Raw genomic sequence first — 27,813 nt, forward strand, 5'->3', positions numbered from 1 at the left:
ACAGTAGTAACAAAGTGGTGCCAAGAGGGGACAGTCACAAAATGGCTTCCTACAAAAACAAAGTCCCCATCTTGAAGATTTTACAATTGTAGGTCCTGAAAAGACGTAAGCATGTGTCTAAATTTTCAGTGCTGTGAGTGGTCCCATTGAGGAGAACAGAAGTACTCGTGTTTAAAGTTGAGAATGTGTATAAAAATTTTGTAGGGTTAGGGTTTTATCCATCTATCTAGATTGTTTATATGACACACCTGTCACTGGCATCTGGGTCATCTTGATATTGGACTAAAATAGAAAATAAATCTATTACAGATGAAAATTAATGCCCCTTAATGCTTTTGAACATTATATTTCCATTACTTTTTTCCTGAATAACTTAGCTTCCTGAGCTATTTCTTTGCTAAAATAGCCACAACAAATCCATAAACTTAAACCTGATAAATTGGATCTAGCCAGCTAGAAGCTACACAGTATTGTTTGTTCTTCAAGGTGATATAAAATCATCTCAGTATTGAAATTATTCAGATATTCAATTGGATAAGATAGACTTCAACACCTAATTTCGGCTTAGAATCCAAACCAGAAACATAGGGCTGTCAACTCACATGTGTTGATCCCTGCAATTAACACAGGGCAGGATTAATGCGTTGATTTTTTTAATGCATTAATCGCAGGTATTAATGCTGCACTGCCCCTTTGAAGTGCTGCTCCGGGGGTCAGCTATGTGGCAGCTACTCCTTTGAAATGCCACCTTCACTGCTGACCCCAGGTTCCATTGAAATGCTGCGTGGAATGCCTTGTGCTGCCCCTTGGAAATGCCTCCCTGGTGCTTCAAAGGGGCAGCATTGCATGGAGCCGAGGTCAGCTGGGGACTCCAGCTGACCCTGGGCTCCACCTTGCACTGCCCCTTGGAAGCGCTGCCCTGGCACGTCAAAGGGGTAGCGGTGAATGGAGCCTGGGGTCAGCTGGGGACTCCGGCTGATCCTCAGCTCCATGCAGCGCTGCCCCGTTGAAATGCCACAGCAGTATTTCAAAGGGGAGGCACGCGTGATTAATCGCGATTAAATTTTTTAATCACTTGACAGCCCTAAACCGATTTGAAGATAGTAGAGAATGTTGATATTATGCTAAAAAGTACATGATGAATGATGAACAATGAAGTGTAGTTTGTGCATGTGTGTGACAGAGACAAAACTGAAACTATCAGTATTTTGATTTTCAAATGTGTCACAACTTCTGGAGAGACTTCTGAAATACCTGACACCCTAAAGGGCAATTCCTGCTTTCCTTACTTACCCTAGCAAGCAAAGGGAAGAGAGCAAGTCTCATTGGCTTATGCCAGTGGAACTCCATTTACATCAAAGGATTTGCACCAGAATGAAAGTGGTATGGCAGAGAGAAGATGCAGGCCTTGTAGAGGGGCCTTTGTGAGTTAGTGAATAAGAATCAGCCCAGAAAATCAAATTCAGAAAATGCAGCTTTCAAAAGTTTCTGGACACATGGCCTGACTTTGAGAGATGCTCAGCACTCACAATTTTCACTGAATTCCATGACCAACATAGTTCTCAGCACTATTTGACATTCAGCCAAGAATCAGCCCTATCTAGCTGTGTTTATCTGTCTTAGTGATGTTATCCTTTAATATACCATTGAGGAGCCTAAGAGATACAGTTTTGAGGAAGCTCATCTCTGGTTCTCCAAGTGCAAGTCTGTTAAGCTTCCATCAAACTTAGTTGTTATTTTTCCAGCTCACCACAGACTTTTATATAATTATAGATTTTCTAAAAACACAGCAGTACTTTCCAGCTCAAACAAACAACAGAGAGAGGGGCACAAAGAGAGAGAAGAATGAGTTGCTGTTCCTGTAAGCCATTCATCCATGACCTTGTTTACAGGAAGCACTCATATGGGAAATGTCTTCCAATATCGTCTTTGCACTGTCACTACAAGGCTTGGGTTGTCACTAGAGATGGAAGTTGAAAATCAATGCAGTGTTTGCTCTAAGAACTTATTTGAATCAGCCATGTAGAAAAACATAAGGAGGGTCATAAACTTTGAATAACTATTGGAAGGTCATGAAGTCTTGAGGGTAATCAAAAAACTAACTCCATAAATCAGAAGGCAACTGATCGAAAAGAAAATGAATAGCCACAAAAGAGACAATTCATCAGGTGTTTTATTTCTGCTCTGAAGCAAGGAGTAAAGCTCTAACTTTCATAATAATGTTTATTAGGTTCCAGTGCCATCCCAGAGTAAATTCACATTGTGCTTGTATCTTTCAATCTTGTCTCTTACTCATGACAGACAAATGTAATGATTGTTAATGCTGCAGTTCAACAAAAACTGTTATTTTAGTGAAACTATGAATTCTTATATTTTAAAGCTTCCTCGTAAACCCATGAAAACAGTCCCATAAAAATAGTTTTCAGGATTACAAAAATATTTAAAGATTGCCACATATAAGACTAAAAGCAGCTTTTGGGGCCAAATCCTGCTCACATTGGTATATGAGGAGACCTGATGTGTGTGTCAATTACCAGGATTACAATCTAACTATTACAAAAATACAGAGTAATATTTTGTGCTCTTCACTATAAGCTATCAGACACAAATCGAGCATAGATATGAATGATGTGTGTTTTGGGCTTTTAGACAATAAAGCATTGAGCAGAATTATTGGCAACTGACAATAGAACCCATCAGCCCCCATAATTATATTTCAGCATACTTTTATAATAAAATGTATTGTTGTGCTGTCTTGGAAAGAGATGGACTTGAACAACCTTCTTCCTGAACACTTCAGACTTTGGCTGTTCAAGATGTGGAGTCAGAGTATTATATATTAATCTGTTCCTTCCTGATGAGTAGATTTTAGTCCTACGATTACATGAGTTTATCTAATGTGCTGCATGACAAGAATAACTACAATCTTTGCATCTTTTTTTTAATTTTATTTTTAGACATAGACGAATGTCGCTATGGCTACTGTCAGCAGCTGTGTGCCAATGTACCTGGTTCCTACTCCTGTACATGCAATCCAGGTTTTACCCTTAATGATGATGGAAGATCATGCCAAGGTACTATATGCAGGCAATAACTACTGCACTGTTGGCCCCAAACCAGCAAAGCACTTAAGCATGTGTGAAACTTTAAGAACATGAATATCCTGCTGACTTCACATGTGTTAACACTGTCTGCTATTGGGCATGTCTACTCTTGGAGCAGGAGGAGAGACAACTATGCTAGCTCTAATGAACTGGTAATACAGCATAGCCACAATGCTGTGAGCAGCTAGCTGCCCCACGTACATCTCTGTCCAAGTTGTTAGGCATGTACTCAGGGCAGCTAGTCCCTGGTGCTGCAACTGCAGTCTGTTTTTAGTATGCTCGCTTGATCCTGCAGGTGTAGCTCCTTGTGCTAGAATTTCAGCTTGCAGGGTAATCATTCCTGTAGGTACTTATATGGCTCCCATCACTGTAGTATCTGACGAGTCTCAGAGGGGTAGCTGTGTTAGTCTGTATCTGCAAAAACAAGTAGTCACGTGGCACCTTAAGGTGCCAATAGCAGATTTACTTGGGCATAAGTTTTTGTGACTAAAGCCTACTTTGTCAGAAAAGTTTATGCCCAGAAAAATCTGTTAGTCCTTAAGGTGCCACAGGACTCCTCATTTTTGTAGTATCTGCGTCCCTCTTAATCCTTACTGCATTTGTACTCACAACACCCTGTCAGGCAGGACAGTACCATTAGCTCCAGTTTCCATATGGAGAAGAGAGATAGAGAGATGAAATGATTTGCCCAAGGTTGCAGAGCAGGAAATTCAATCCACTTCTACATGTTCTGTTGGACCATTCTTCATTTCCAATGTGCTTTAAGTGCCTTGCTGGATCAGAGCCTTTGTGATCTCATGATCAACGTTATATTCTGTTCTTGAACAGTAAAATACTTCAAAGCGGCCTCTCAGGAAATGACCCTGTGTTAATGGGATAAAGAACTTCCAGGAGTTTCTAGTGTCCTAAAAGGACAGTTTTGCTTTCTGGTAGCAAGAGGTTTCTATAAGGATCATTTCCTTATTACATCATCATTCACTAGATTTATCCTGCTGCTTTTGGCTTGGTCTTGCTCAGATAAAATCAGTTGGAGAACTGTATAATTACTAGATAAACAAGGAAGCATCTGCAGTAGATAGTTTATCCCAGTGTTTCTTGTTATGTTTTGATCATAGACAAATCAAGCAGCTTTTCCCCCACAAAGTCTCAGTTGTAATTGATCCTCTTTCCTCGCTAGGGGCGATTTCAAGTGTTATCAGACTTACTAGATATGAGACTCTCTAATCTCATATTCAATGCTACCTAATGCTTCATCAACATCATTAGTGAAGATGTTCAAAATTGCTTTACATGTCTTGTGTTTTCAATCACTTTTTTCATTACAATTCATCAGCCTTAAATACCAGTAACAATACAAACTCAAAAGTTTCAGAGGGGTAACTGAGTTAGTCTGTAATAGGAAAAGCTTAAAAAACAACAAATAGTCTAGCAGCATCTTAAAGACTAACAAAACATGTAGATGGCATCATGAGCCTTCGTGGGCACAACCCATTTCACCCACGAAAGCTCATGATACCATCTACATGTTTTCTGTGGCACCTTATAGACTAGCAGATGTATTGGAGCATAAGCTTTCATGAGCAAAGACCTGCTTCATCAGATGCATGTAGTGGAAATTTCCAGAGGCAGGTATAAATATGCAGGCCAGAGTAAGGCAAGAGATAACGAGGTTAATTCAGTCAGAGTCGGTGAGGCCCACTTCTAGCAGCTGATGTGAAGGTGTGAACACCAAGAGAGGAGAAACTGCTTTTGCAGCTGGCTAGCCATTCACAGTCTTTGTTTAATCCTAAACTGATGGTGTCAAATTTGCAGATGAACTGTAGCTCAGCAGTTTCTCTTTGAAGTCTGGTCTTGAAGGTTTTTTGCTGCAGGATGTTACCTTTAAATCTGCTACTGTGTGTCCAGGGAGATTGAAGTGTTCTCCTACAGATTTTTGTATATTGCCATTCCTAATATCTGATTTGTGTCCATTTATTCTTTTATGAAGGGACTGTCCAGTTTGGCCGATGTATATAGCCGAGGGGCATTGCTGGCACATGATGGCATATATAACGTTGGTAGATGTGCAGGTGAATGAACCAGTGATGGTGTGGCTGATCTGGTTAGGTCCTGTTGGTTTCTTTTATGTAGGGACCACCAGAACACCACTGGCCATCACCTACAGTCTTCAGCTAAAACCTCTCCAACGCATCATCAGTGATCTACAACCCATTCTGGACAATGATCCCTCACTTTCACAGGCCTTGGGAGGCAGGCCAGTCCTCGCCCACAGACAACCCGCCAACCAGAAGCAAATTTTCACCAGCAATTATACACCGCACCACGGTAACTCTAACTCAGGAACCAATCCATGCAGGACCTAACCAGATCAGCCACACCATCACGGGTTCATTCACCTGCACATCTACCAATGTAATATACGCCATCATGTGCCAGCAATGCCCCTCGACTATATACATCGGCCAAACTGGACAGTCCCTTCATAAAAGAATAAATGGACACAAATCAGATATTAGGAATGGCAATATACAAAAACCTGTAGGAGAACACTTCAATCTCCCTGGACACGCAGTAGCAGATTTAAAGGTAGCCATCCTGGAGCAAAATACCTTTAAGACCAGACTTCAAAGAGAAACTGCTGAGCTACAGTTCATCTGCAAATTCGACACCATCAGTTTAGGATTAAACAAAGACTGTGAATGGCTAGCCAACTACAAAAGCAGTTTCTCCTCTCTTGGTGTTCACACCTCCACCTCAGCTGCTAGAAGTGGTCCTCACCCTCTCTGACCGAATTAACCTCATTATCTCTAGCCTTACTCTGGCCTGCATATTTATACCTGCCTCTGGAAATTTCCACTACATGCATGAGACGAAGCGGGTCTTTGCCCACGAAAGCTTATGCTCCAATACATCTGTTAGTCTATAAGGTGCCACAGGACTCCTTGTCACTTTTGCAGATCCATACTAACACAGATACCCCTCTGATACCAACTACATGTTTTGTTAGTCTTTAAGGTATTGCTAGACAGTACAAACTCAGTCAATCTTTGCCAGAGAATCAAACCAATACTGGCACAGCAGTTTATTAAGTCCTTCTTAATGTTTGTTTGTACTAATTAATTAGAAGCAATGCTTTGGGAGAAGTCGTTGATAAACTGATCATTGGTTTCCCACAGATGTGAATGAATGTACAGCCCAGAATCCCTGCGTGCAAAACTGTGTCAACACATATGGTTCTTTTCTCTGTCGCTGTGATCCTGGCTATGAACTGGAAACTGATGGAATTAGCTGCAGCGGTAACTGTCTTCAGTGATTGGGTGCAGGAAGGGGGTTACTGTATTTAAATAATTCTTTGTAATGTGTCATTTTTATATACCTTCCTCTGAAGTTTCAAGTACGGTCCACTGTTAAAAAGTAGAATATATCTACTTATCCAATACAGTAGAACAATTCATCCCTTCCTACTTTCAGTTAAACAGGAGGGTAAACGCAAAAATCACATAAAAATCAATAGTGGCATTTGTTTTTTCTCATAATGGTTTTAAAGAAATAGACTAAACATTAGAACTATTCTGTGACAATGGTAAAGAACCACAGAAACGAGTTGCTTTCTTTTAACACTCACCAAGGAACTTTGTTGGAATAAATAAAATAGCATTATTTCAAAGTCTACTCTTATCCCGATATAGCAAATATACTTACCTTAACTCTACAGGTATTTAAGCACATGCTATTTCGCTTACTCTGCTGTACTACAGAACTTCCCTAAACATTTTCCAGAGCTACCTGCCTGGCTCTCCATACAGATTTAAAGAAACAGAATATGAAGCTAATCAGATAGGAATGATCCATCCAACATGTAGTCATGTTATGGAAAAATTGTTACAGTACTGTTCTTTCCCCCTCTCTTTTTTATTTTCTTGTGTTGTTTAGCTTAATTGAAAAAGAAGAGTTAAGCTTACTTCTTTGGTGAGTGTCCCAACAGTCTGCTTAAATGAGAGAATCCAGCCAATATTTCTTGGAAGGAAAAAACCTCACTGGAAAATATTTGTTTTTTAATGTATATTAAACAGATGTAAAGGGTTGTGTTTGAGAGAATAAGCATGTGACGTGCAGTGTATGTTAAGCATTTGTTCTTTGAAAGCCTTGTTGTAAAGAACGGGATTCGGGCCCAGATTTAAAGGTATTTAGGGGTTACTCTGCTCAGCACTGCAATGCGTCTCAAGAGTTTAAGTCTCAATTTCAAAAGTCAGAGGCAGTTAGTCTCCTAAAGTCTAAAGTCATTTTTGAAAATGGGACTTAGGCCTCACAATCCTGCATGGGGCAACACTTAGTATTTCTGGCAATGAGATACTGCCTTGTTCAAACATACTCATTGGCCCAAATTCTGACTTTAGCAGGATCACACAAGTTGTCAAATGTTTTTTGCACATTCCCTGCCAATAACTTAAAGCCAAGAAACCCCTTCAACAACAACAACACTATCAACCATTTCCTCTCTTTAAAGCACTTTATAGATACTTACTCATCCCTACAACACCCTGGTGAGGAAGGTAAATACAGTTACCCACCATTTTAAAGATAGAGAATATCCAGTTGAGAGCTCAAGTGATTTGCTCAGGGAGTCAGTGTGTCAGAGCCGGAAATAAAACACAGGGTCTGGTGGCTCCAACTCAAGCCTTTGTTTCTCTTATTAATTGAGCAGGGGAATAAGGAAATGATTAACAACAACGTTCCTCTTATTGTTTTCCCCTCAGTTAGACATGATCCCATGTGGAACATTGAAGTTCCGTTGTCTCCCTTGGACACAGACTTCTGCTAATTATGTTGATTTAGCAAATCAAGAGTAAATGGAACAAAACACAGCATTTCTGGTTTTAATCAAAGATTTGAAAGGCTGCGTAGCTTCCTCACTAGTTTGGAGCTCTCTAGAGGCATTCCGGTAGACCTGCACTGGGATAGGAAGATGTTATTAAGCCATACTGGAATGCCTAGGAAATAACTGAATCAAGGCAAAAACCCAGAGCTGGCTGCTGCAAGGGTGGGATGCAGCATTTCTGCTGGGACTGGAGTCACTCTTTTGGAGGGAAGGCTTTGCTTTCCAGAAAAGATTTCTCTCTTTATAAACTAGACTAAAACCTACAGCACTGGTGTGAGGGAAGACTCCACACACACACACATTCTCAGAGCAGAGCCCTTTTACTTCCATTCATTAGATTAGAGCTATGTCAGGTCTGTAATATGTGGGTTGTGTAAACTCACCTATGTTCCACAGCTAGTTCCATCTGTGAAGTGAGAGGTAAGTGAATGGCCAAAAACATGGACAATCAGAAACAGGTTTTCTGATGATACAGGAAATAAGAGCAATTCTCCTTTTATTCTCCAGCTTTTCATTCAATGCTTCCTCACCTGTGGAGAAAGCTTAATCAAAAAGTTATGAAGTAACATTTCAGTTGGATGCATTGACACCCCAAACAGAGCAGATGACATAGATGGATTACATTGTTTGCAAGGCTACTGCTCTTCATTCATCTACTTCCTCCCCTTGTATGTGCTGGTTAGCGGAGGGCATGCTTCTACTACTATGCTCCTGAGCTGAGAAGGTGCTGAATGCCTTCGCTACCAGCTATCATCAGCTCTTTATATGAAATCTAAGTCCCCTGTGTAGCTGCACTGAGAACTATCAGTTGGTCATTGTGGGTCTGACCCTGTGTTCTTCACCCACCAAATCCCTCCCTAAACAGATGCCTTTGAGTACACAAGGCATGCAGGAATGGACCCTCAGGTGTATGTATACTTTGGTGACACCACAGAATTAATTATACCTATCAAAGAGCTTTAAAAGTGGCACTGATGAAGTCTTGCTGTGCACTCCAGTCAGTTTTACCACAGTCTCCCAGCAGAACTAACAAAATAGGCTGTATTTTTAAAAATACAGAAACACTAATCATTGGCCACCTCACCGCCTTGATCAGCAACATTCAGTTGCATAGTAGCGCTGACCCAGAATAAAAATGGCCTAGGAGCCTTGGGATGACTTGTGGCCACATGTTTTTCTGAGATATTTTATTCTAAAAAGTAGTTGTTTAAAAATGGCCCCCTGGACATCCATGTCTATCATGACGCAAATCAGAGGAAGTCAGTTTAAACCATTTTTAAAAAATCATCTGGGAACCCGAGAGTCAAGTTCCTTCCATCATCACCAGAAATAAAACTTCTGCGGGTCAAACTATATGCTGAGTGACAAGTAACAAACAGTTCTCTTCAGGATACATACAAAGGAATAAAATCCAGATCACTGCCTCTTAGCTCTGTGAGCTAACAAAAGAAAGAAATACTGGACAGTTATGTCAATCAGACAAGTAAGCCACCCTGACTGATACACACTCAGAGCAGGTATATTGAATAGAAAGGTGCCAATCTACATTTAATTCAGGCTAGAGTCCCATTTCTAGACAGGCTTGCCTACCGGAAGATCTCCTGAGAGTGGGTTTCATTTTCATTTTCATTTACTAACTGTTGTAGGTTGAGCTTGACATGGGTGAGGCTTAGTAAACAATAGCAAATTAGGCCATTTCCCTTTTTTAAGTAAAATAATAATTTACATTCAATCTTGGCTATTGTGAGTCATATTCAAAGTTGAATCAGGCCAGTTAAACTGAGCTGAATAGCAAACACCATGATCTAAGAACTTTTGTTGTGACAGGCTCTGTCATTAGGCTGGACTTCTTTCAGGACTTCTTTTTAACACAAAGCATTCTACACTTCATTCTACCACTGCAGACATGGATGAGTGCAGCTTCTCCGAGTTCCTTTGCCAGCACCAGTGTGTGAATGAGCCCGGCTCTTACTACTGCTCCTGCCCTCCTGGCTATATTATGCTTGATGATAACAGAAGCTGCCAAGGTAAGAACATTCCAGCCGTGAATTGAAACCCAACCAAACAGGAAATAGCTCATAGTTCTGGAAGGAAAATTAAGTTGACTCACTGAGAATCAAGACTTGAGATGTTTGCTTGATCTTGGCATTGCAAAAGGTAGGAAATCTTCTTACGGGGTCTGTTGCGTAATGCTGGTGAGCGCTTCTTTCCATGAGTGATCCTATTAAGGTGAATGGGGCAATCTGTAGGAAGTGCTCACTAGTGTGAGTAAGGCCTTGCTTATACTTAACCCTCTGCTATCAATCAATCTAATGTCACTTTGGCTATGCAAATAACTGATATCTAACTATTATATAGCTGTCTACATCCTTAGCTCTCACGACACTTTTTAAAGAAGGCTAGTGTCATAACCCCCATCCAGCAAGTCAGTGGCAGAGCCAGGTTTCCCAAGGCCCAGTTCAGTGCTCCAGCCACTAGGCTTTACAAGGTGGCATTTTGTAGAGTTTTCCTTATGTTATCCTCTCTCTCGTTTTTGTGTTTCAGATATCAATGAATGTGAAACTAGAAACTTCACTTGTACTACACAGCAAACCTGTTTCAATATCCAAGGAGGATACAAATGTCTAGACCCAGTAAAGTGTGAGGATCCTTATATCCAGATCAATGACAAGTGAGTAACTGTGATGGGGCATCTGTCCCGCACTGGCCCTTTAAGAGTTAAACCCCAACCCTGGGAGAGGGCTGGAGAGGAGCTCTGGAGCCAGCAGCTGTGGCAGGTAGGAGCTAATTAGGAGCCAGCTGAGGGCAGTATAAATAAAGGCTCTTGGAGTCTGAGTGGAGACAGACTCACTCTTGCTGTGGAGTAGGAAGGATCTAACTGCTAGGAAAGTTAGAAACTTCCTGACTTAGAGCAGGGCTGGGGATGCTGGCCAGGCAAAATCCCAAGCTGCAAGGCCTGAGGCTACTAGGGCTGCAGAGAGGCAGCCAGGATTAGGCTTTCCAGATGCTTTCAACAAAAATCCAAACATGCCAAACTTGGTTGAGCAAAAAAAAAGAAGGGCGGGAGAGGAGAGGGGAACCGAAATTGTTGAGCAAAAAAAAGGCGCTACGCCTTTAAATGGCCTCATGCTCCGTAACACCCCTACCCCCACAGATGTGTCAGGGGAAAACTGTCATCCCCCTCCCAAGGCTTCCATCCGAGGGAAACAGGAAATACCGGACATTTCACATGTCCAGTATTTTTTGTTTCTTTTACTAGATGGGGGCCTGAATACCGAACTGTCCGGGTGAAAACCAGATACCTGGCAACCTTAGCCAGGATAGGCAAAAGCAGCAGGTCCACACCCCCTTACCAATGATGAGTGGCCATTTCAGACTGCAGTTTGCCACCGAGGTAAGGGACTAGATGAAGACTGGCAGTGGGTCACTGAAGCAAGGTGGGGATAGGGAATTGGAGGTTTGCTAAGGAAGAGGACCCCAGAGCACAGGGATGCTGTGATAGGACGTACCGAGAGGAGAGGATGCTATAGTCTGGGAGGGATGTGGGTCCTAGTAATACAGAGGTGGATAAAAATAGTTAACAGTGGGTGTTACCAGCTAAAAGGGGGCACTCCAGAGCTGAAATGCTAATTCCCAAAGTGTCCAGCAGGAGGCATGTGTGGCGGTGAGTCACACTGTGGTACAGTAACTGACCCACAAACATGGAAGGGCAGTAAAGCCGCTTGCGGCAAATACATTGCACTTCTGTGACCTGACAGCAAAGCACATCCAAGGTGTGATACAGATGTGATTGTTGCATTTACTATTAGCAAGCTTTATAAAAAAGATCAATTGTAGTTATTTGCTAGGTCACCAGGTGGCAGTAGATTCAGCTGTGTTGGAAATTAATCTGGAAAAGCCCTCATCAGAATGAGTTCAGAATAGAAGGCCAAAATGGTTGTAATGCAACAACAAAAAAGTTAAGTGACTCCATTGCCACCTGCCTTTAACTGTACATGATCAGACACAATCTATAATAGTACTTCCTTATATACCTTATCCAGGGGGTTGTGAGGATTAACTAGTTAATGTTTGTACAGTCCTCTGAAAGTATAACACGCTGTACTATAATGGAATAGCAGCTCTGCTAGAGTGAAGGCTGATTCACTTACCCTTTAAAAGATGATTTTTCTAAGAGCTGTAAATCTACATGCTGACAGAAATTGTTGTGAAATGTGCTTTGCATCATGAGGGTCATATGTAAGGTTAGTGTCCTTACTAAGTGGTCGTAAGTGGTGTCCTTTGAGCAAAGTGTTCAAGATATAACCCCCTGCTAAAAATGCAGCAAAATCAGATGGGTCTTGCTTTTTTGCACATACATGGGAGTCAAATGATGCCTGTAATTCTCCCCAGTGTAATCTTAGTCATTTGGGATTCATTTCAATCACTGTATGGTGGCTGCTGCCCCTTGGGAAGTTACTCATCATAAAGCTGAAAACTCCAGATTGTGTGTCAGTAGCTGATGCTGAAGATAATAAAAGACATGTGCAACAAGACTGTTAACATCCAAAGGGTTTCCAGTTAGTCTTTTATCACCAGTTACAGTGACTGTGTGGCTCAAGGTGACATGCTGCAGTCACTGAACCTGAGCAACACGCATGAACCGAAAGTCTGAGCACTTTAAGCAAATTCATCTTGTACAAGTTTCTTCTTCTCTACCTGCATTCCTGAGAGCTGCTTTTGGGAGTTTTTCCCCAAGATCAAAATTCCTGGTTTACGATCCATATTTTAAACTGCTCTGATATCAATATGCAGATTCAGATTTTACTTTAGAAACACTGTCAAGAAAACTGGCGTTAATTAAATAGAGGGAAGATGAAAGATTATAGGAAGCTGTTAGGGTAATGTCATCAGTCTGAACAATGGGACCAGAGTAATCACAGGAAAGCAAATTGCTAAGTCTTTTAATATACACAGAGTTTATGGCCAGCAGGGACCATTAGAACATTGCATTGCTAACAAATTTTATCTCTATTGACCATCAATGCAAGACATCTCTTTGGTAAAGTGTTTGCTCAAGTTTGGACCCTGGGTAGAGTGTTTATGGATTATGTTTGGGATGTGTAGTAAAGGGGGGGCTGCTTAGATCATCATTGTGGACTGTCTGATCTAATTAGAGACATGCCTGAACCAAAATTCCAGATGCAGCCTTTGAAAGAATTGGACATTGTGGTTCTGCCAGTCTTTAGATTGATTCTCTGGTTGTACTTAAACCATGGCCTGTGCCCAGAAAATGTTGGATACACAGTCTGGGTTTTTTTTAAAGTTTTGTTTATTTATGTAGCACCATTGATGTTCATGGTGCTGCACCCTAAGTGAGCTGCCAATAATTAACAGGTCCCTACTCTGAAGAGCGTATAGGCTAAATTCCTACCAGGACAAAGGTGCAACAGGAGGCCATAGCTGAACAGCTGCCAGAAAAAAAAGTTCAAATTCTTGTGTGATCAAAGGAGACAAAAGTTACAATATGAAGAGGAGCTTTGACAGAAGCCAGAAAGCAGGAGGAAGGTGAAGGTAGATGTAGAGGCAGGGTGGGGGTGAAGCAATGGAGAGCCCTGAATGCAAGCAAATTAAATTAAACTCCATTGGTTCTTTAAGCCAGTTAAGTTTTGTACTCTATTATTTTTTGCTGTGATAGCAACATGTAATGAATTAGGTGTTGCAGAATTTGCTCAATACTGATGATAATTCTGTCTGCATTAGTCGCTGCATGTGTCCAACTGAAAACCCCGGTTGCAGAGACCAACCATTCACCATCCTGTACAGAGACATGGATGTGGCATCAGGACGGTCTGTGCCGTCTGACATCTTTCAAATGCAAGCAACAACTCGCTACCCTGGTGCCTATTACATCTTCCAAATCAAATCAGGGAACGAGGGCAGAGAATTCTACATGCGGGTGAGTAAATCTGTACTGAGTCCTATGAGTATCTTATGGTTTGCCACATCCTTCTCTGACAGCTGTACTATGATTTTAATGTATACTATTTACAATTTCAGAGCAAGATCTCTCAAGGGGCAGATGTGTATCTGTCTTACTACATCCCTAGCCAGGCAGTGTAAGGTACTGGTCTCTAATCACAGTGGGATGTTCAAACCAAAAAGGCCATGGATGCTGGTTCTGCAGGAAGGTGCTGTACCCTAGGGAAAGATACTCTACAATGGCAGAGTAGGGAATTCACCAGAGAGGTCCAATATGCCCCACTTGTGCTATTTCATACATGGCAATACGGCTCAGTGAGATCTGTGACCTCATGCCTTGAAATAGCTGAGGAGGAAGGGTGTTTTAAAATTGTTAGGGGTTTTAAAAACTATTAAAAGAAAATCTCTGCTTTTTTTAAGACCTCTTGATTTTTCGTCAGAAAGCTAAAAATCCCAAACTCCAAAACACAAACGTTTTCAGCTAAGAAGTGAAAAATTTTCAATTTGCAGGGGGTTTGGATTTTCAAGAAAAACTCCCAATTTTCAACAAACCTCCTCCTCCCCCATTTCCAGGGGATAGGTATTGGACATCTAACATTCTCTGAACACGGATCATCATTTATGGCGGTAGTTTTGGAAAGCTTGGGCAGAATTACACCAGTGCCATTCATTGACATATGCAGCACATCATAGGAAATAATAATAGAATAGATTCTGGCATTTCCCAGTTCACATTCTTCATGGGCGTGTCAGCTTTAAAATGGCATCTGCTCTGTCACAAGGTTCCAAGCTGTTCCAGAAGTAATCATTTCCATCCTGTTAGCAGGATTTTGCTGTTGCAAAGTTGTATTGTCCCAGGGTTTTTTTTTTTCACCTATCTGAGCAGATCAGTCAATTGTCTGGAGTTCAGGGATAAATTCCATTATTCAAACGTGATTCCTGTCTTTCATATATCTCAGAAAATACCCCAAAGCTGCACTTTTGCTTCAACTGGAAACAGAACATCCCCAGAATGTCTCGGTTATAGCCAGCAGGTGGTGCCTGTTCCTTTGTTTTAATCAGAATAAAAAACCAAGAGATTGCAGTTGTGGAGGATGAGGATGGGGTGGGCAAATACTGCTGTATTGTTAGAGGTGCCATCAGTCAAGGGGGTGATTAAACTTAAGCCCATGCTGCCCATCTCTGGTGGGATATCCCACTGTCAGCTCAAATGTTCGTGGTACTTTTTCCCAACCCAAGTGCTCTGGCTAACACTTTTGTCTGTCCCAGGTGGTTTGTGTGATGTTCTGTTAGATGGTATGTTGCTGCTCAGTTTAGCCATGGATGCTGGTTCTGGATGCTAATCCGTTCTGGCTGGATTATGAAGCATTCAGCACCTATTTAGGTACCTAAAAGACAGTTAGCCTTTCAGAAAAGCTTGAGGGGTGTGTTACTATGAGCACTGAAAATCTGACCCACAATCCCAGGATTGCCTTAATCTTTGTGTTTAATACATTTAAAGGAGTCTCTCCAAAGGGTCCAATTTTGCAACACATGCTCACATAAATGAAAAGCCAACCCTTTTCCTGCTGAAACAGGAAAATATTCATGAGCAGATTTCTAGACACACACATTTTTTGTAATATACACTTTTTAAATACAGTCTAAATTTTGTAATAGGGTGAACTGTGGGCCAGGGCTCCCTGGTTTGGGAGGACCATGATGATGCTAGACTAGAGAGCCCCAACACAGAGATATCTAGTGGCTGGGAGCAGAGCCTGCTGACAGGGTCAGTGGGGCAAGCAGAGCCCACGGGGCACCACAGCCCACAGCTGGCAGGGCAGGGACACTGGGTGGAGCCAACAGAGCTGCCAGGACCTTTAGAGCTTGCAGGGCACCAGAGCCCACAGCCAATGGGGCTCCAAAGCTAGCAGGGCTGCCACAGCTCGGGGCCCCAGGAGGGCAGGAAGAGGAGCCTGATGAAGATTCTGGCATGACTCCCCCTCTCCCCCAGTCTCCTTTAGACCAGCAAACTCCCTTGTCTAGGACCAGTCAGGTCCCGAGGGTTCTGGACTAGAAGGGCCAGCCTGTACTTAAAACCACACCCTAGTGTGTCTTTAAATGGATACATTTTCTCTGCATGAAAGCAAAATAAACTGCATGAAGCAAAAGAATGAATAGAAACAGGAAAAGGCTACTTGGTCCAATATGTCAGCACCTCCTGCATCCATGTTCCTGCTTTTTCCTCCAGATAATAATGATGGATTTGTATGTACAACAACTTTCCTATGTACAACAACTGCAAGGGTCACCATATGCTTTACAGACCGATACATTTACACAGTGACACTTCCTATTCTATTGAAATTAGGGCTGTCAATTGAAAATGTGTTAACGCCTGCAATTAATGCAGTCCAGCATTAACACGTTAAATTTTTAACGCGTTAATTTGCAGGTGTTAATGCTGTGCTGCCCCTTTGAAGTGCCACTGCAGCATTTCAAAGGGTCAGCACAATGTGGAGCCTGGGATCAGCTGGGGACACCCCAGCTGACCCTGGGCTCCACTGTCCCTTTGAAACACACAGAGGCAGTGTTTTACAGGGGCAGCTGTGGAGCCCGCAGTCAGCTGGGCACTCCAGCTGATCCTGGGCTCCGTGTTGCACTGCCCCTTTGATGCACCACCACGGCACTTCAAAGGGGCAGTGCTGCATGGAGCCTGGGGTCAGCTGGCGACTCCAGCTGACCCCAGACTCTGCCTTGCACTGTCCCCTGGAAATGCTGCCCTGGCGCTTCAAAGGGGCAGCACTGCATGGAAACCGGGGTGAGCTGGGGACTGTTGCTGATCTCAGGCTCCATGCAGTGCTGCTCTGTTGAAATGCCACCACAGCATTTCAAAGGGGAAGAGCACATGATTAAACTCACAATTAATCGCAATTAAATTGTTTAATAGTTTAACAGCCCTAATTGAAATGCATTCCCAGCTTTGGTGAAGTGCAGTAGCTTTCAACAGTGCATGTAAATACACAACAGTTCAGAACAGGAAATGCAAAGCACCAATTGGAAGCAGACCGCAGGAGAATTTAGGGAGGCAGAATGCAATGGTCTGTTTAAGAATTTTACAGTGATTAATGTGGATCTTTAATTACCTCTGTTTTATACATCTGTGCTGCTGTGGTTGCTGAATTTGGACTGAGTCCTCTAGCCCTATGCTAGAGCATTGTGTCAGTGGCTACACAGCAAATGAGCAGTGAGAAAAGCTAACATGGGTAACAAGGAAGAGGGAATAAGGCAGCACAGATTTCAACACAGGTTACATCCCAAATTGTATTTGGGGACCCCTGTGGACAAGTCTGTGAGCTTGTACTCGCCCCAAAGCAGCCCAGGTTGCCACATCTTCCTTGTTACTCATACTAGCTAAATGAAAGTTGTTAGACGTGCACCTGCCTGCACTATGATCACACATCTCCATTGCTGTGTATATACCTTTGTAGAAAATAGTGACACCTATTGAATCACTAGCCTGTAGGTTTCCTCTGGAGTTGGCCCACGCATGTAGTCACCAAGTCAATGAGGTACAATGTATAGGGCACTAAACTAGGGGTCAGAAAACCTGGATTTAATTCCCAGTTACACCATTGACTTTCTGCCTGACTTTTGTTCAAGTCACTTAATTACTCTGTGCCCAAATCTTTCCATGCATCAAAGAGAAATAATGACGCTTGACCAGCTCAGCAAAATGGATGGAAAGATTCAGGAATCATCATTTTGAAATGTTAAAGACTCAAACATTGAGTGGGATACTGTAAAATAATAAACGTCATGCATCATATTGCAAAATCTCACCTGCCTCTCTCTCTCTCTTTTGCATACAGCAAACAGGACCAATCAGTGCTACTCTAGTGATGACCCGTCCCGTGAAAGGGCCACGTACCATTCAGTTGGACTTGGAAATGATCACAGTCAACACTGTCGTTAACTTCAGAGGGAGCTCCGTCATCCGGCTGAGGATATATGTATCACAGTACCCATTCTAAACCTTCACTCCGTGCCCTTTAAACATTAAAAGCAACAACAAAAAGACATTCTGCCTTTTTCTGCAGACCTTTTTCTTCAGAAGTCCATATACATAGCAGCTCAAAATCTAACCAGTGTTACCATAGACATAAAGGCCTATGCCATCTGATGAGAGAAGCCTCTTCGTGTACAGTCTTTTTCAGGATGCAGACATATGAACATGTATTGTCAGCAGATCCCGTATGATTTTATATGTGATTATATGTTTTAAGAACCTTTTTTTGTTGTTGATTTTAAAAACTTTTCTAGAGTTTGATTTTATGCTCCAAAGACTGTGAACCTCCCCACCTCTGTAACTGTAACACTGCTTAGCAAAGGCACCAAACAAACTGAGGAAAAAGCTGGCTTTTGCTATTTTGCTTTTTTTTTTTTCATTTTAACAGGAAGGTAAACAAACAAAAAATTCATCTGTTGAAAAGTGGTATCAGAGATGTGCTAACTACCATTGCCAGCTGTTTAGCTGTTTCTGGAATTGTCAGTCATACAGTCTGTCTCAGTTGTCCTTACATTTGTCTTAGTTCCATTTGTCCTTTTTTTATTTGACTTTTTAGTTGAGTCATTTTAAGTTCCTTCTAAAATACATGTTGTACTATACTTTCTAGGTCTACAAGCCCTCCTTATTTTTACCAAATGTCACCTGTATGGGTTCCTTGCTGTATTACATATTTATGCATAATTGAGTTTAAAGGGACCTATCACTGGATCATGTATTTTAAAATAATTAGGGCTTGATCCTTATTTTCACCAAGGCCCTACTCTTTACAGCACCAATGCGGTATGAGCATAAGTTTATGCTGCCAAAACAATAAAAGGGGCTTCCGCATCACTGATAATCAGGTACTGAATGTTCAACTGCTTTGCTTAGTTTAATGATTATGCATAATTAGCAAATATTATGAAGTGCCAGTGCTAGTTCTGTAGTTACGGCCAGCACTAATTTGCCAAACTCAGTTTCCTTCACAAGAAAATAATCCCCCTGAAATTACATAGGCCCAAACTCTTCTCAGAATACAATTTTTCTGAAAAGTTTTGAGGCAAACATTTAGAAACAGAATTTTTTAAGTTATGGGTTAAAATCCTGGCCCTGTTGAAATCAAGGGGAGTTTTGCCATTGACTTCAGTAGGCCAGGATTCCACCCTGCTGTGGTTTTTGTAAGTTTCTCTCTTGTTGGCTGTCTGTAATGTTTCCAGGCTTTCCTCCCTGTTGACTCACCTTACCTACCAATTGACATGGCCAACAAAGACTAAATTTTGCAGGCCTTCCTTAAGATAATTGGCTGAGTGTTTCTCAGAGAGGTCTAATAGGGGATTTATGATGATGTACAATGTAGAAGAGGTGTTTTTACTCTCACATTATGGTAGACTGGGAAGGATCATACTAACAGAGCTTCATTAGAGTAGGGATGTAAAGAAGAGGACTACAGGCTTAGGAAGCTCTCAGGCACGGATTGCATGAGGGAACAGAGAAACCGACTACAGGTTGAACCTCTAAAATCTGAGACTCTCTGGTCCAGCAACATCCATGGTGCACCAGAGCTGGTGTGGCGGAGTGGGGCAGGAGGGGGGAAGGACACAGCCCCAGCTGAAGCTGGCATAGTGAGAAGCACAGCCCCCATCGGGGCTGAAAGTAGCAGGCCAGCAGCCAGGAGCACAGCCCTGACCAGGGACTGGAGTCAGCAGGGGACCAGAGGAAATGGCCCCTATCTAGGGGGATGCAGCCCCAGCCAGGGCTGACAGGGAGGGCCAGAGGAAATGGAGCAGATGGCACTGAGTGCAGCCCCAGCCAGGAGCAGGGCCTACAACTGGGTAGAGCCTTGACCTCCCCTTGTCTGGCAAATTCTGTATTTGGGATCACACAGGTCCTCAGGGTGCCGGACAAGGGAAGTTCGACCTGTATCTTCCTTATAATTAGCTTTGCACATTCAGGCCAGGTTTGTATTTTTCCCAGCAGCAGTACCCTTTGTTTACCAAGTTCTTTATTTTTAATCTGCCTGAAGAAAGCCCAAGTCCAAACAGAGCTGAGTGTGCCTTAAAGTAGCAGTAGTATTTTGTTTATCATTTTATCTTTTCCTGCTACCTTAGCTGCTGGGTGGAATATGCTGACACAGAGCTCTTTTAATGTGTCTACAGAGTATAAGCTGACCTGCTGCCGATTCCAGGCTGTGCTGAGCTAGAAATAAAGACTGAGGGGTCAGAGAGAACATGGTCAAACAGCTACCCTGGAGGAGCCAGGGAAGGAACACAGAGAGAAGTATCAATAGGGACTGAAGTTCAAAACAGGTGCAGGTGTCATACTCCTCAGTCTTGGAGGAAAGGGGAGGTCAGGTGATAGGAGGTATATGGAGCTGGTTGGGAGGGCAGGATAGAGGAGCACTGATAGGCATCAGTAGAAGATAAAAAGTGAGAAACAAGGGATCTGGGAGCACCACCAGGAAATAAAACGTCTTGCATGAAAGACTTTATTTAAATTCTTAATGCTGTCTGTTATGAAACTTTAATGTTTAGTTTTGTATGTAGCTAAAATCCTCTCTTCTCGTTTTCCTTCCTCTAATCCCTTAGCACACCAAGAAATCCTGCTCTGCCCAGCCCTCTCTGTCCTGTCTCCTAGACAGGAACCCCACTTTGCTGGTCCTTATATAATCTCTTGGAGCAGGTCTTTCTTTCTGGGCCACCCTCTGCCAACTTAATCAAGCCTTTGGCACTCATTAAAGCACATGAAAACACCAGAGGAATTCCATAACTAAACATTTGTCAAAAGAGACTCAGGGTTGAAAGCATGATTCAGCAGAGCCCAGGAATGCCCATAAAACACTTTCCACACAGTTTGCGCCTTAAAAAATGTGAAAGTGTCTAGAAGCAATGAAAAATCAGCCACTTCCCCATTGCCATGAAGTTGTCCATCACTCAGTATCACCCTGGCCAAACTATGTACCAACCTCAAAATAACAAATTACTAGACGGTTACAGCATCTAATCTCCTCTCCCCCTACATTTTCTATTCAAAGGATTCATTTCCAGTACACAAGCACACATTGCAGCAGTTCTCACAAATAAGGACTACACTTGTTTCTACATCTTATTGACCCAGATAATTAAAAATGCAAACTTTCCAGCTCCTCAAACACTTGCATAACCCTGTGGCACAAATAACTAGGCTGCCTCAGCAGAGCCGGTGTGGCCACTTGAGCTAATTAAATGGACTTGAGCTACATCTGGGGCTATCCAGGCCTGTCAGAAGGCAGATAGCTGAGGGGGATAGGCTGTTCCTGGAATGGGGAACTGTAGGGGAGTGATACTAATGTTTTTGGTAGACTCTGGAGCAAGAAGTCAGGTACTCAGTATTCCTGGAAAAAGAGGCTGAGAAACCTTAGACCATCAGGAGGAACTTCTTATTTGCTTCAGTTTGAACAGTAAATTGGGCCTAAAGCAAGTGTGGGCATAGCTATGAGTGCTTGTTATGCTGGAGAGAAGCCCTACTCTGCCACCCCCTACAACCCAAACTTTTTATAACCTGAGCTGGAGCATAATTCTGATCTTAGTGGTACAATTAGTCTTCTAGTCCCTCACCCCATTGTGCTAGGTGGGAGTATATAGAACTATGACATATCTCTATTTAGGAAGCTTTTAATAAACAATAGTTCTAATCAAAAGTATCTAGAGCTGGCAGCACACATAGTGAATATGGCACTGGACTAGAAATTCAGGAGATCTGAGGTCTGTTTCTGGCTCTACCACTCACCTGGTATGTGACCTTGGGTAAGTCATTTTGCATCTCTTTCCCCTTCTATCCTTTGACTGTCTTGTCTTTTTAAACTGTAAATTCTTCTGGGCAGAGATTGTCTCTTGCTATGTGTTTGTAGTACCTAGCATAATCTCAGTTGGGGCCTCTAGACGCTGCAATTAAAAATCTGTGGGTGACCTAGTGGGGAACTGACTGGATCCTCTAACTGCTTATATCAAGAACATTTATCGTGGGGATCTTCTTAGGGGTATATTTTATATACAGAAAATGGAATGTTATTTTCATTAACTGACCTCCACTGAAACACACTTTGAACCTGAAGTCTGTCTCTAGGATTTCCTGTTGTAGTCTCTATCAGTATTAAAATCCTGCTGGAAAATTCACAGCTCAGCAAGATAGAAAAGAAATGATTTTTGTTCATATGTTGTTTAATTCTGTCAGATGATTCATTCTTGCTATAGTTCAGAAATTTTTACGAAAGGTGAATGTCTGTTTATTGCAGATCCTTCACTAGTATAAATCCTTTGCCAGTATAAATTATCATAGCTCCCTTGACTTCAATAGAGATGAAAAATTACAACAGAGAGTCTTCCCCTTATTTCTCTCTGTGTGTCTACACATTTCTGCATGAATTGAGGGAGAATTTATAATGGCTAAATATTAGATATGATATGGTGTGTGCAGATACACATTTAGAAATAGTCATAACTAGCGCTCGACAAATAATACAATCTACTCGGCCACATTTAGAAATAGTCATAACTAGGGCTCGACAAATAATACAATCTACTCGCCACAGGCGAGTAGATTGTAACCCGGAAGAGCCGGGTTTGGGCGATCTGCACATGTGCAGATCGCCGGACAGCACGGCTGGCAAGCGGGGCTTGCCGCAGTTAGGCGAGCCCTGGTCCTAACTAAGGGTACGTCTAGACTTTCACTTTTGAAAGAAGATATGCAAATTTGCTAGTAATTTGCATATCTTCTTCTGATCACTTTTTCGAAAAAAACTTTCGAAAAGCAAGCAGTTTAGATGTGGTTCTTTCGAAAAAAAGGAGGGGTTTTTTTTTTTTTGAAAGAGCCTGTGAATTTTTGAGGAAGAAGATTCTTTAAAAAAAAAAAGGGATATTTTTCCCAAAAGAACAAACTCTAAAATGCTTACTTTTTTGAAATTTTTTTTTTCAAAAAAGCAATTGGAAAAAGATATGCAAATTACCACTGAATTTGCATATCTTTTGAAAGTGAGAGTAAGTCTAGATGTACAGTAAAAGAGTGCAAGGTAAAGAAGATGACTGAGCAGTGTTTGAGGATCCCAACTAGTTTGTATAACACAAACAAATGAACTTCTCCAGATACTTCCTACAGCAGATTTTTCAGAAAACATCCAATCCTGATTTTGAAATGGCCAGTGTTAGAGAATCCACCATAATCCATGGTAAACTGTTCAAATGGATAGTCACCTTCACATTTAAACTTCTGAATTTGTTTAGTTACAGCTTCTAGCATTGGAATGTGTTATACCTTTCTCTGATAGATGGAAGAACTTGCTCACTATCAAACAATTGTTTCTCATGTAGGTACTTTGATTTGATCAGTCTTATCTTCCCTGTACGCTAAATAGATAGTTTCAGTTAACTCAGTCACTAATAAGACATTTTCTCTAAACCCTTAATCATTCTTATGGTCCTTTTCTCAACCCACCCCGATCTATCAACATCTTTCCTGACTTAACATAGAATTATAGGACTGGAAGGGACCTCGAGAGGTCATTGGGTCCAGCCCCCCGCCCTCAAGGCAGGACCAAGCTCCGTCTACACCATCCCTGACAGATGTCTATCTAACCTGTTCTTAAATATCTCCAGAGAGGGAGATTCCACCACCTCCCTTGGCAATTTATTCCAATATTTGACCACCCTGACAGTTAGGAATTTTTTCCTAATGTCCAATCTAAACCTCCCTTGCTGCACTTTAAGCCCATTACTCCTTGTCCTGTCCTCAGAAACCAAGAGGAACACATTTTCTCCTTCCTCCTTGTGACACCCTTTTAGATATTTGAAAACCGCTATCATGTCCCCCCTTAATCTTCGTTTTTCCAAACTAAACAAGCCCAGTTCATGAAGCCTGGCTTCATAGGTCATGTTCTCTAGACCTTTAATCATTCTTGTCGCTCTTCTCTGTACCCTTTCCAATTTCTCCACATCTTTCTTGAAATGTGGCACCCAGAACTGGACACAGTACTCCAGCTGAGGCCTAACTAGTGCAGAGTAGAGCGGCAGAATGACTTCACGCGTTTTGCTTACAACACACCTGTTGATACAACCTAGAATCATATTTGCTTTTTTTGCAACAACATCACACTGTTGACTCATATTCAACTTGTGGTCTACTATGACCCCTAGATCCCTTTCCGTCATGCTCCTTCCTAGACAGTCGCTTCCCATCTTGTATGTATGGAACTGATTGTTCCTTCCTAAGTGGAGCACTTTGCATTTCTCTTTATTAAACTTCATCCTGTTTACCTCTGACCATTTCTCTAACTTGCTACGGTCATTTTGAATTATGTCCCTATCCTCCAAAGAAGTTGCAACCCCACCCAGTTTGGTATCATCTGCAAACTTAATAAGCGTACTCTCTATCCCAATATCTATATCATTGATGAAGATATTGAACAGTACAGGTCCCAAAACAGACCCTTGCGGAACTCCACTTGTTATCCCTTTCCAGCAGGATTTAGCACCGTTAACAACAACTCTCTGACTACGGTTATCCAGCCAATATGGACTCCAGACTTGTGGACTCCAGAACTAGAGAGGGTATTCCAGAAGCAGTCATCCCAGTGCCAACTGTTGAGGTAAAATAAAAACTCTTTCTACTCATGATTTCCCCTGTTCAGGCATCCCAGGATCACATTGTACTTTTGGCTACAGCATTTCACTGTCATTATGAGCCCCAAATCTACTTCAGGGTCACTGCTTCCTAGGAGAGACTCCCCCATCCTAGAAGTGTGGCCTGCACTCTTTGTATACATTTATATTTAGCCATATTAAAATACATTAAGCCAATTTAGCAAGCAGTCCAAGATTATCTATATCAGTGAGCCATCCTCTTTCTTATTTGCCACCCCAATTTTTGTGTCATTTGCAAGTTTTATCAGTGATGATTTGATGTTTTCTTCCAGGTAAAAGTGTTAATCAAGGTAGGTCCAAGAGCCAGTCCCTGCAGGATTGACCCAGAAACCCTGACTAATTCCTCATATACAATTACATTTTGAGACCTTTCCATTAGACAGCTTTTAAGGCATGCTAATTTTGTATCAGTCTAGTCAAAGATACTAGAGGTACCAAGTCAAGTTACATAAACGCTGACCTTTATCAACCAAACTTGTAATCTCACCACAAAACGATCAAGTTAGATTGATACGGGAGGTACTTTCCATAATCCATTTTGATTGGCATTAATTATATTGCCCTCCTTTAATTTCTTATTAATGGAGTCCTATATCAGCTGCTTCATTATCTTGCCTGGCATCAATGTCAGACAGTTCTATAATTGCCAAGTCATCTTGCTGCTTACTCTTTTTAAATATTGGCACAGCCATAGCTTTCTTCTAGTCTTGGAACATCAGGGAAGTTCCACAAGATTTATTAAATATCAACATTAATGGTCCAGCAAGTGCCTCAGACAGCTCTTTTTAAAAATACTTGAGTTCAAGTTATCTGGATCTACTCGTAAAAAGTTTTACATCCTCAGAGGTACTGGTGGAATGGAAAGTGTGTTATATGATTTGAGTGCATCTTCTTTTTTTCCATACATACAGAATAGAAATATTTATTGATCACTTCTGCCTCTTTTGCACTACTAATAATAATTATACGTTTTTATGTAGTGATACACACATTACTCAGAGTGGATGGGAAATTGCACCTATTCCTAGGATGTATCAGTTTCTGAAGTGGGTTTTGCCCACAAAAGTGCATGATACTATATATATTTTGTTAGTCTCTAAGGTGCCTCAGGACTACTCGTTGTTTTTAAAGTTACAGGCTAACACAGCTACCCCTCCTGAGACTATTTGTATCTTGGATATCCATGAGCCAAATTTATTACAAATATGAATTCCACTAACATCACAGGAGTCGCATCAGGGATGCATTTGGTTCTATTTAGATCCACCTTGATGCAAACAAGTCAATATTAATGCATAAAAATAATTTTAAGTCAAAATGAATAAAAAATATGATCTCTAGAAAATGCTCCACTTATAAAATACCCCTAACAACTATATTTCCTGGTGGAATTAACTAATCTCTTGGCAGGCTTTCATTTCTTTCTGTACTTTGATGAATCTATGACTGTAAATTACCTCACACTCACTCCTTCACCAAATCTGAGCAGTACTGCCACGCATGCACCAGGTCACAATGCCTGGAGTGGGGAGCTAGGCCCAAACCCGTGGGACAGGAGCTGCTGCTGCAGGCTGAGCATGGGGTGGACTCACTCCATAACCCGGGCACTGCCACTCTGCCCTACTGGAGGAAGAGAAGTGTGTTTTTGCCTGTCTCTGCACCCTTGGTTTCATGATTTCTACAAGTCTAGGAGAGCCATGCTAAACCCTCCACTGCTGCCCAGATGACTGTGTGTGTATAGCAAGCTCTCAGAATTCTTTCTTATGTTTCCTCTGGAAACACAGATATTCTGTCCTCCCTGCAGTTACTGTAATGTTAAGCTGCAGATCCTGTTTCTCCTGGGGAAAATGTTAGCTCTGAATTGATTGCCCAAAGATCAGCCTGCTTACAGAATGGGATTTTACAAAGAGGATAAAGAAAATTGGCTTTCACGGTAACAAACACTTTTTGGTTCTTCTAGCAAGTTGTTTCTCTCCTGAAATTTTGATTATCTCATGCCAGTCTGGGAGTCTCTGTTATTCCTAAAAAAGCATGACTGTGATGCCATACATATCTGGATACATTACATTTTAGATATTTTCCCAGTTTGTGAAAACATCAACTAGACCAATTCATAGACAGTGTAAAGTGCTCACACTGCATTGAAGTCAGTGGAGCTGCCACCTCCCTTACATTAGGCTTGGACTTTGCCCTGTTTTATTTTAAGATTTGTTGTCCCATTATCAGTTACAATTTATCTGACTATATTTATATTTTCACACAAGGCCTGAATATTCATTTCTAATAAATAATGCAAACAGTTGTATAGCTGCAGCTTCTCTTTCTGTTTGGGAAGTGTCCTTAGGCATTTTGAGATTTTTGTCATGTTTCAGATTACTCACTAATAAATTGCTATGAATGGTTGTTGGATACCAGTTCTGCTAGGACTCAAGCACATGTTAACACCTTGTGAAAAGTCCCTTTGACCCCAGTGTGGTCATTCATGGTGCGTAAAATTAAGGATACATGCATATCTTTGCAGGCCCAAAAATAATTCAGAGAAAATATCCATTGACTCATCTTTCCTCCTTGTAAATAGTTGCAGTGAATTCAACGGGAGTGCTCAGTGTGTTAAGTGTAGCATTGTGCATACGTCTTTGCTAGACTGGAGCCTTGGTCTAGCTATAGAATGTTCATGAGCACTCTTTGTAAGACGTCAGTATTCAAGGTATCTAATTATAGTTGAATCTGTTAATTTTGACTGGTCACACAGCTTAAGTCATCTACTATGATTTGTGTTCCATGATTAGCTAAGTGTGATTCAAGATTCTAGCACCAATAAGTTCAAGATTCTCTAATGTTCACTTAAAATTGGCTATTTCATAGAAGCTTTCCAGCCAGAAAGCTCATGTGATAGAATGTTTTGGGACCTAAAAACAAAATGGATATGAATACAGGCAAAATGGCCAGTGTGATGGCAGGATAAATATTGCCAGGGAGGGGGAAAAAAAGGATTTAGGGTTTTCACAATGCTCTAACAGATCTTTTAAAATCACCTCCATTAGACTTGACAATCTGATATCACCTAGACCTTGCAGGGAAGGGGCAGAATTGGCAACATCAAAAAGAAGGATGCATATTTTCCAAAAAAATCTCCTCCTTCATCACTATCAGAAGGACTGATCAGGCACC

The 27,813-nt window shown here is 41.6% G+C and overlaps 1 protein-coding gene across 2 annotated transcripts in view; it reads left to right on the forward strand.

The window, feature by feature from the left end:
• Nucleotides 1-26,943, forward strand: part of FBLN5 (fibulin 5) — a 70,734-nt gene extending 43,791 nt beyond the window's left edge. For both annotated transcript variants that reach the window (XM_006133653.5, XM_006133652.5), the window contains exons 6-11: nucleotides 2,958-3,074; nucleotides 6,281-6,400; nucleotides 9,888-10,010; nucleotides 10,528-10,654; nucleotides 13,726-13,921; nucleotides 17,796-26,943. In XM_006133653.5, the coding sequence (XP_006133715.1) occupies nucleotides 2,958-3,074; nucleotides 6,281-6,400; nucleotides 9,888-10,010; nucleotides 10,528-10,654; nucleotides 13,726-13,921; nucleotides 17,796-17,957 (845 nt within the window). In that variant the 3' untranslated portion in view covers nucleotides 17,958-26,943. The remainder of the gene's footprint in view (nucleotides 1-2,957; nucleotides 3,075-6,280; nucleotides 6,401-9,887; nucleotides 10,011-10,527; nucleotides 10,655-13,725; nucleotides 13,922-17,795) is intronic.
• The last annotated feature ends 870 nt before the right edge of the window (nucleotides 26,944-27,813 follow it).

This window comes from Pelodiscus sinensis, chromosome 5 (genome assembly GCF_052426305.1).
Source record: "Pelodiscus sinensis isolate ZL-2025 chromosome 5, ASM5242630v1, whole genome shotgun sequence".
NCBI lineage: Eukaryota > Metazoa > Chordata > Testudines > Trionychidae > Pelodiscus > Pelodiscus sinensis.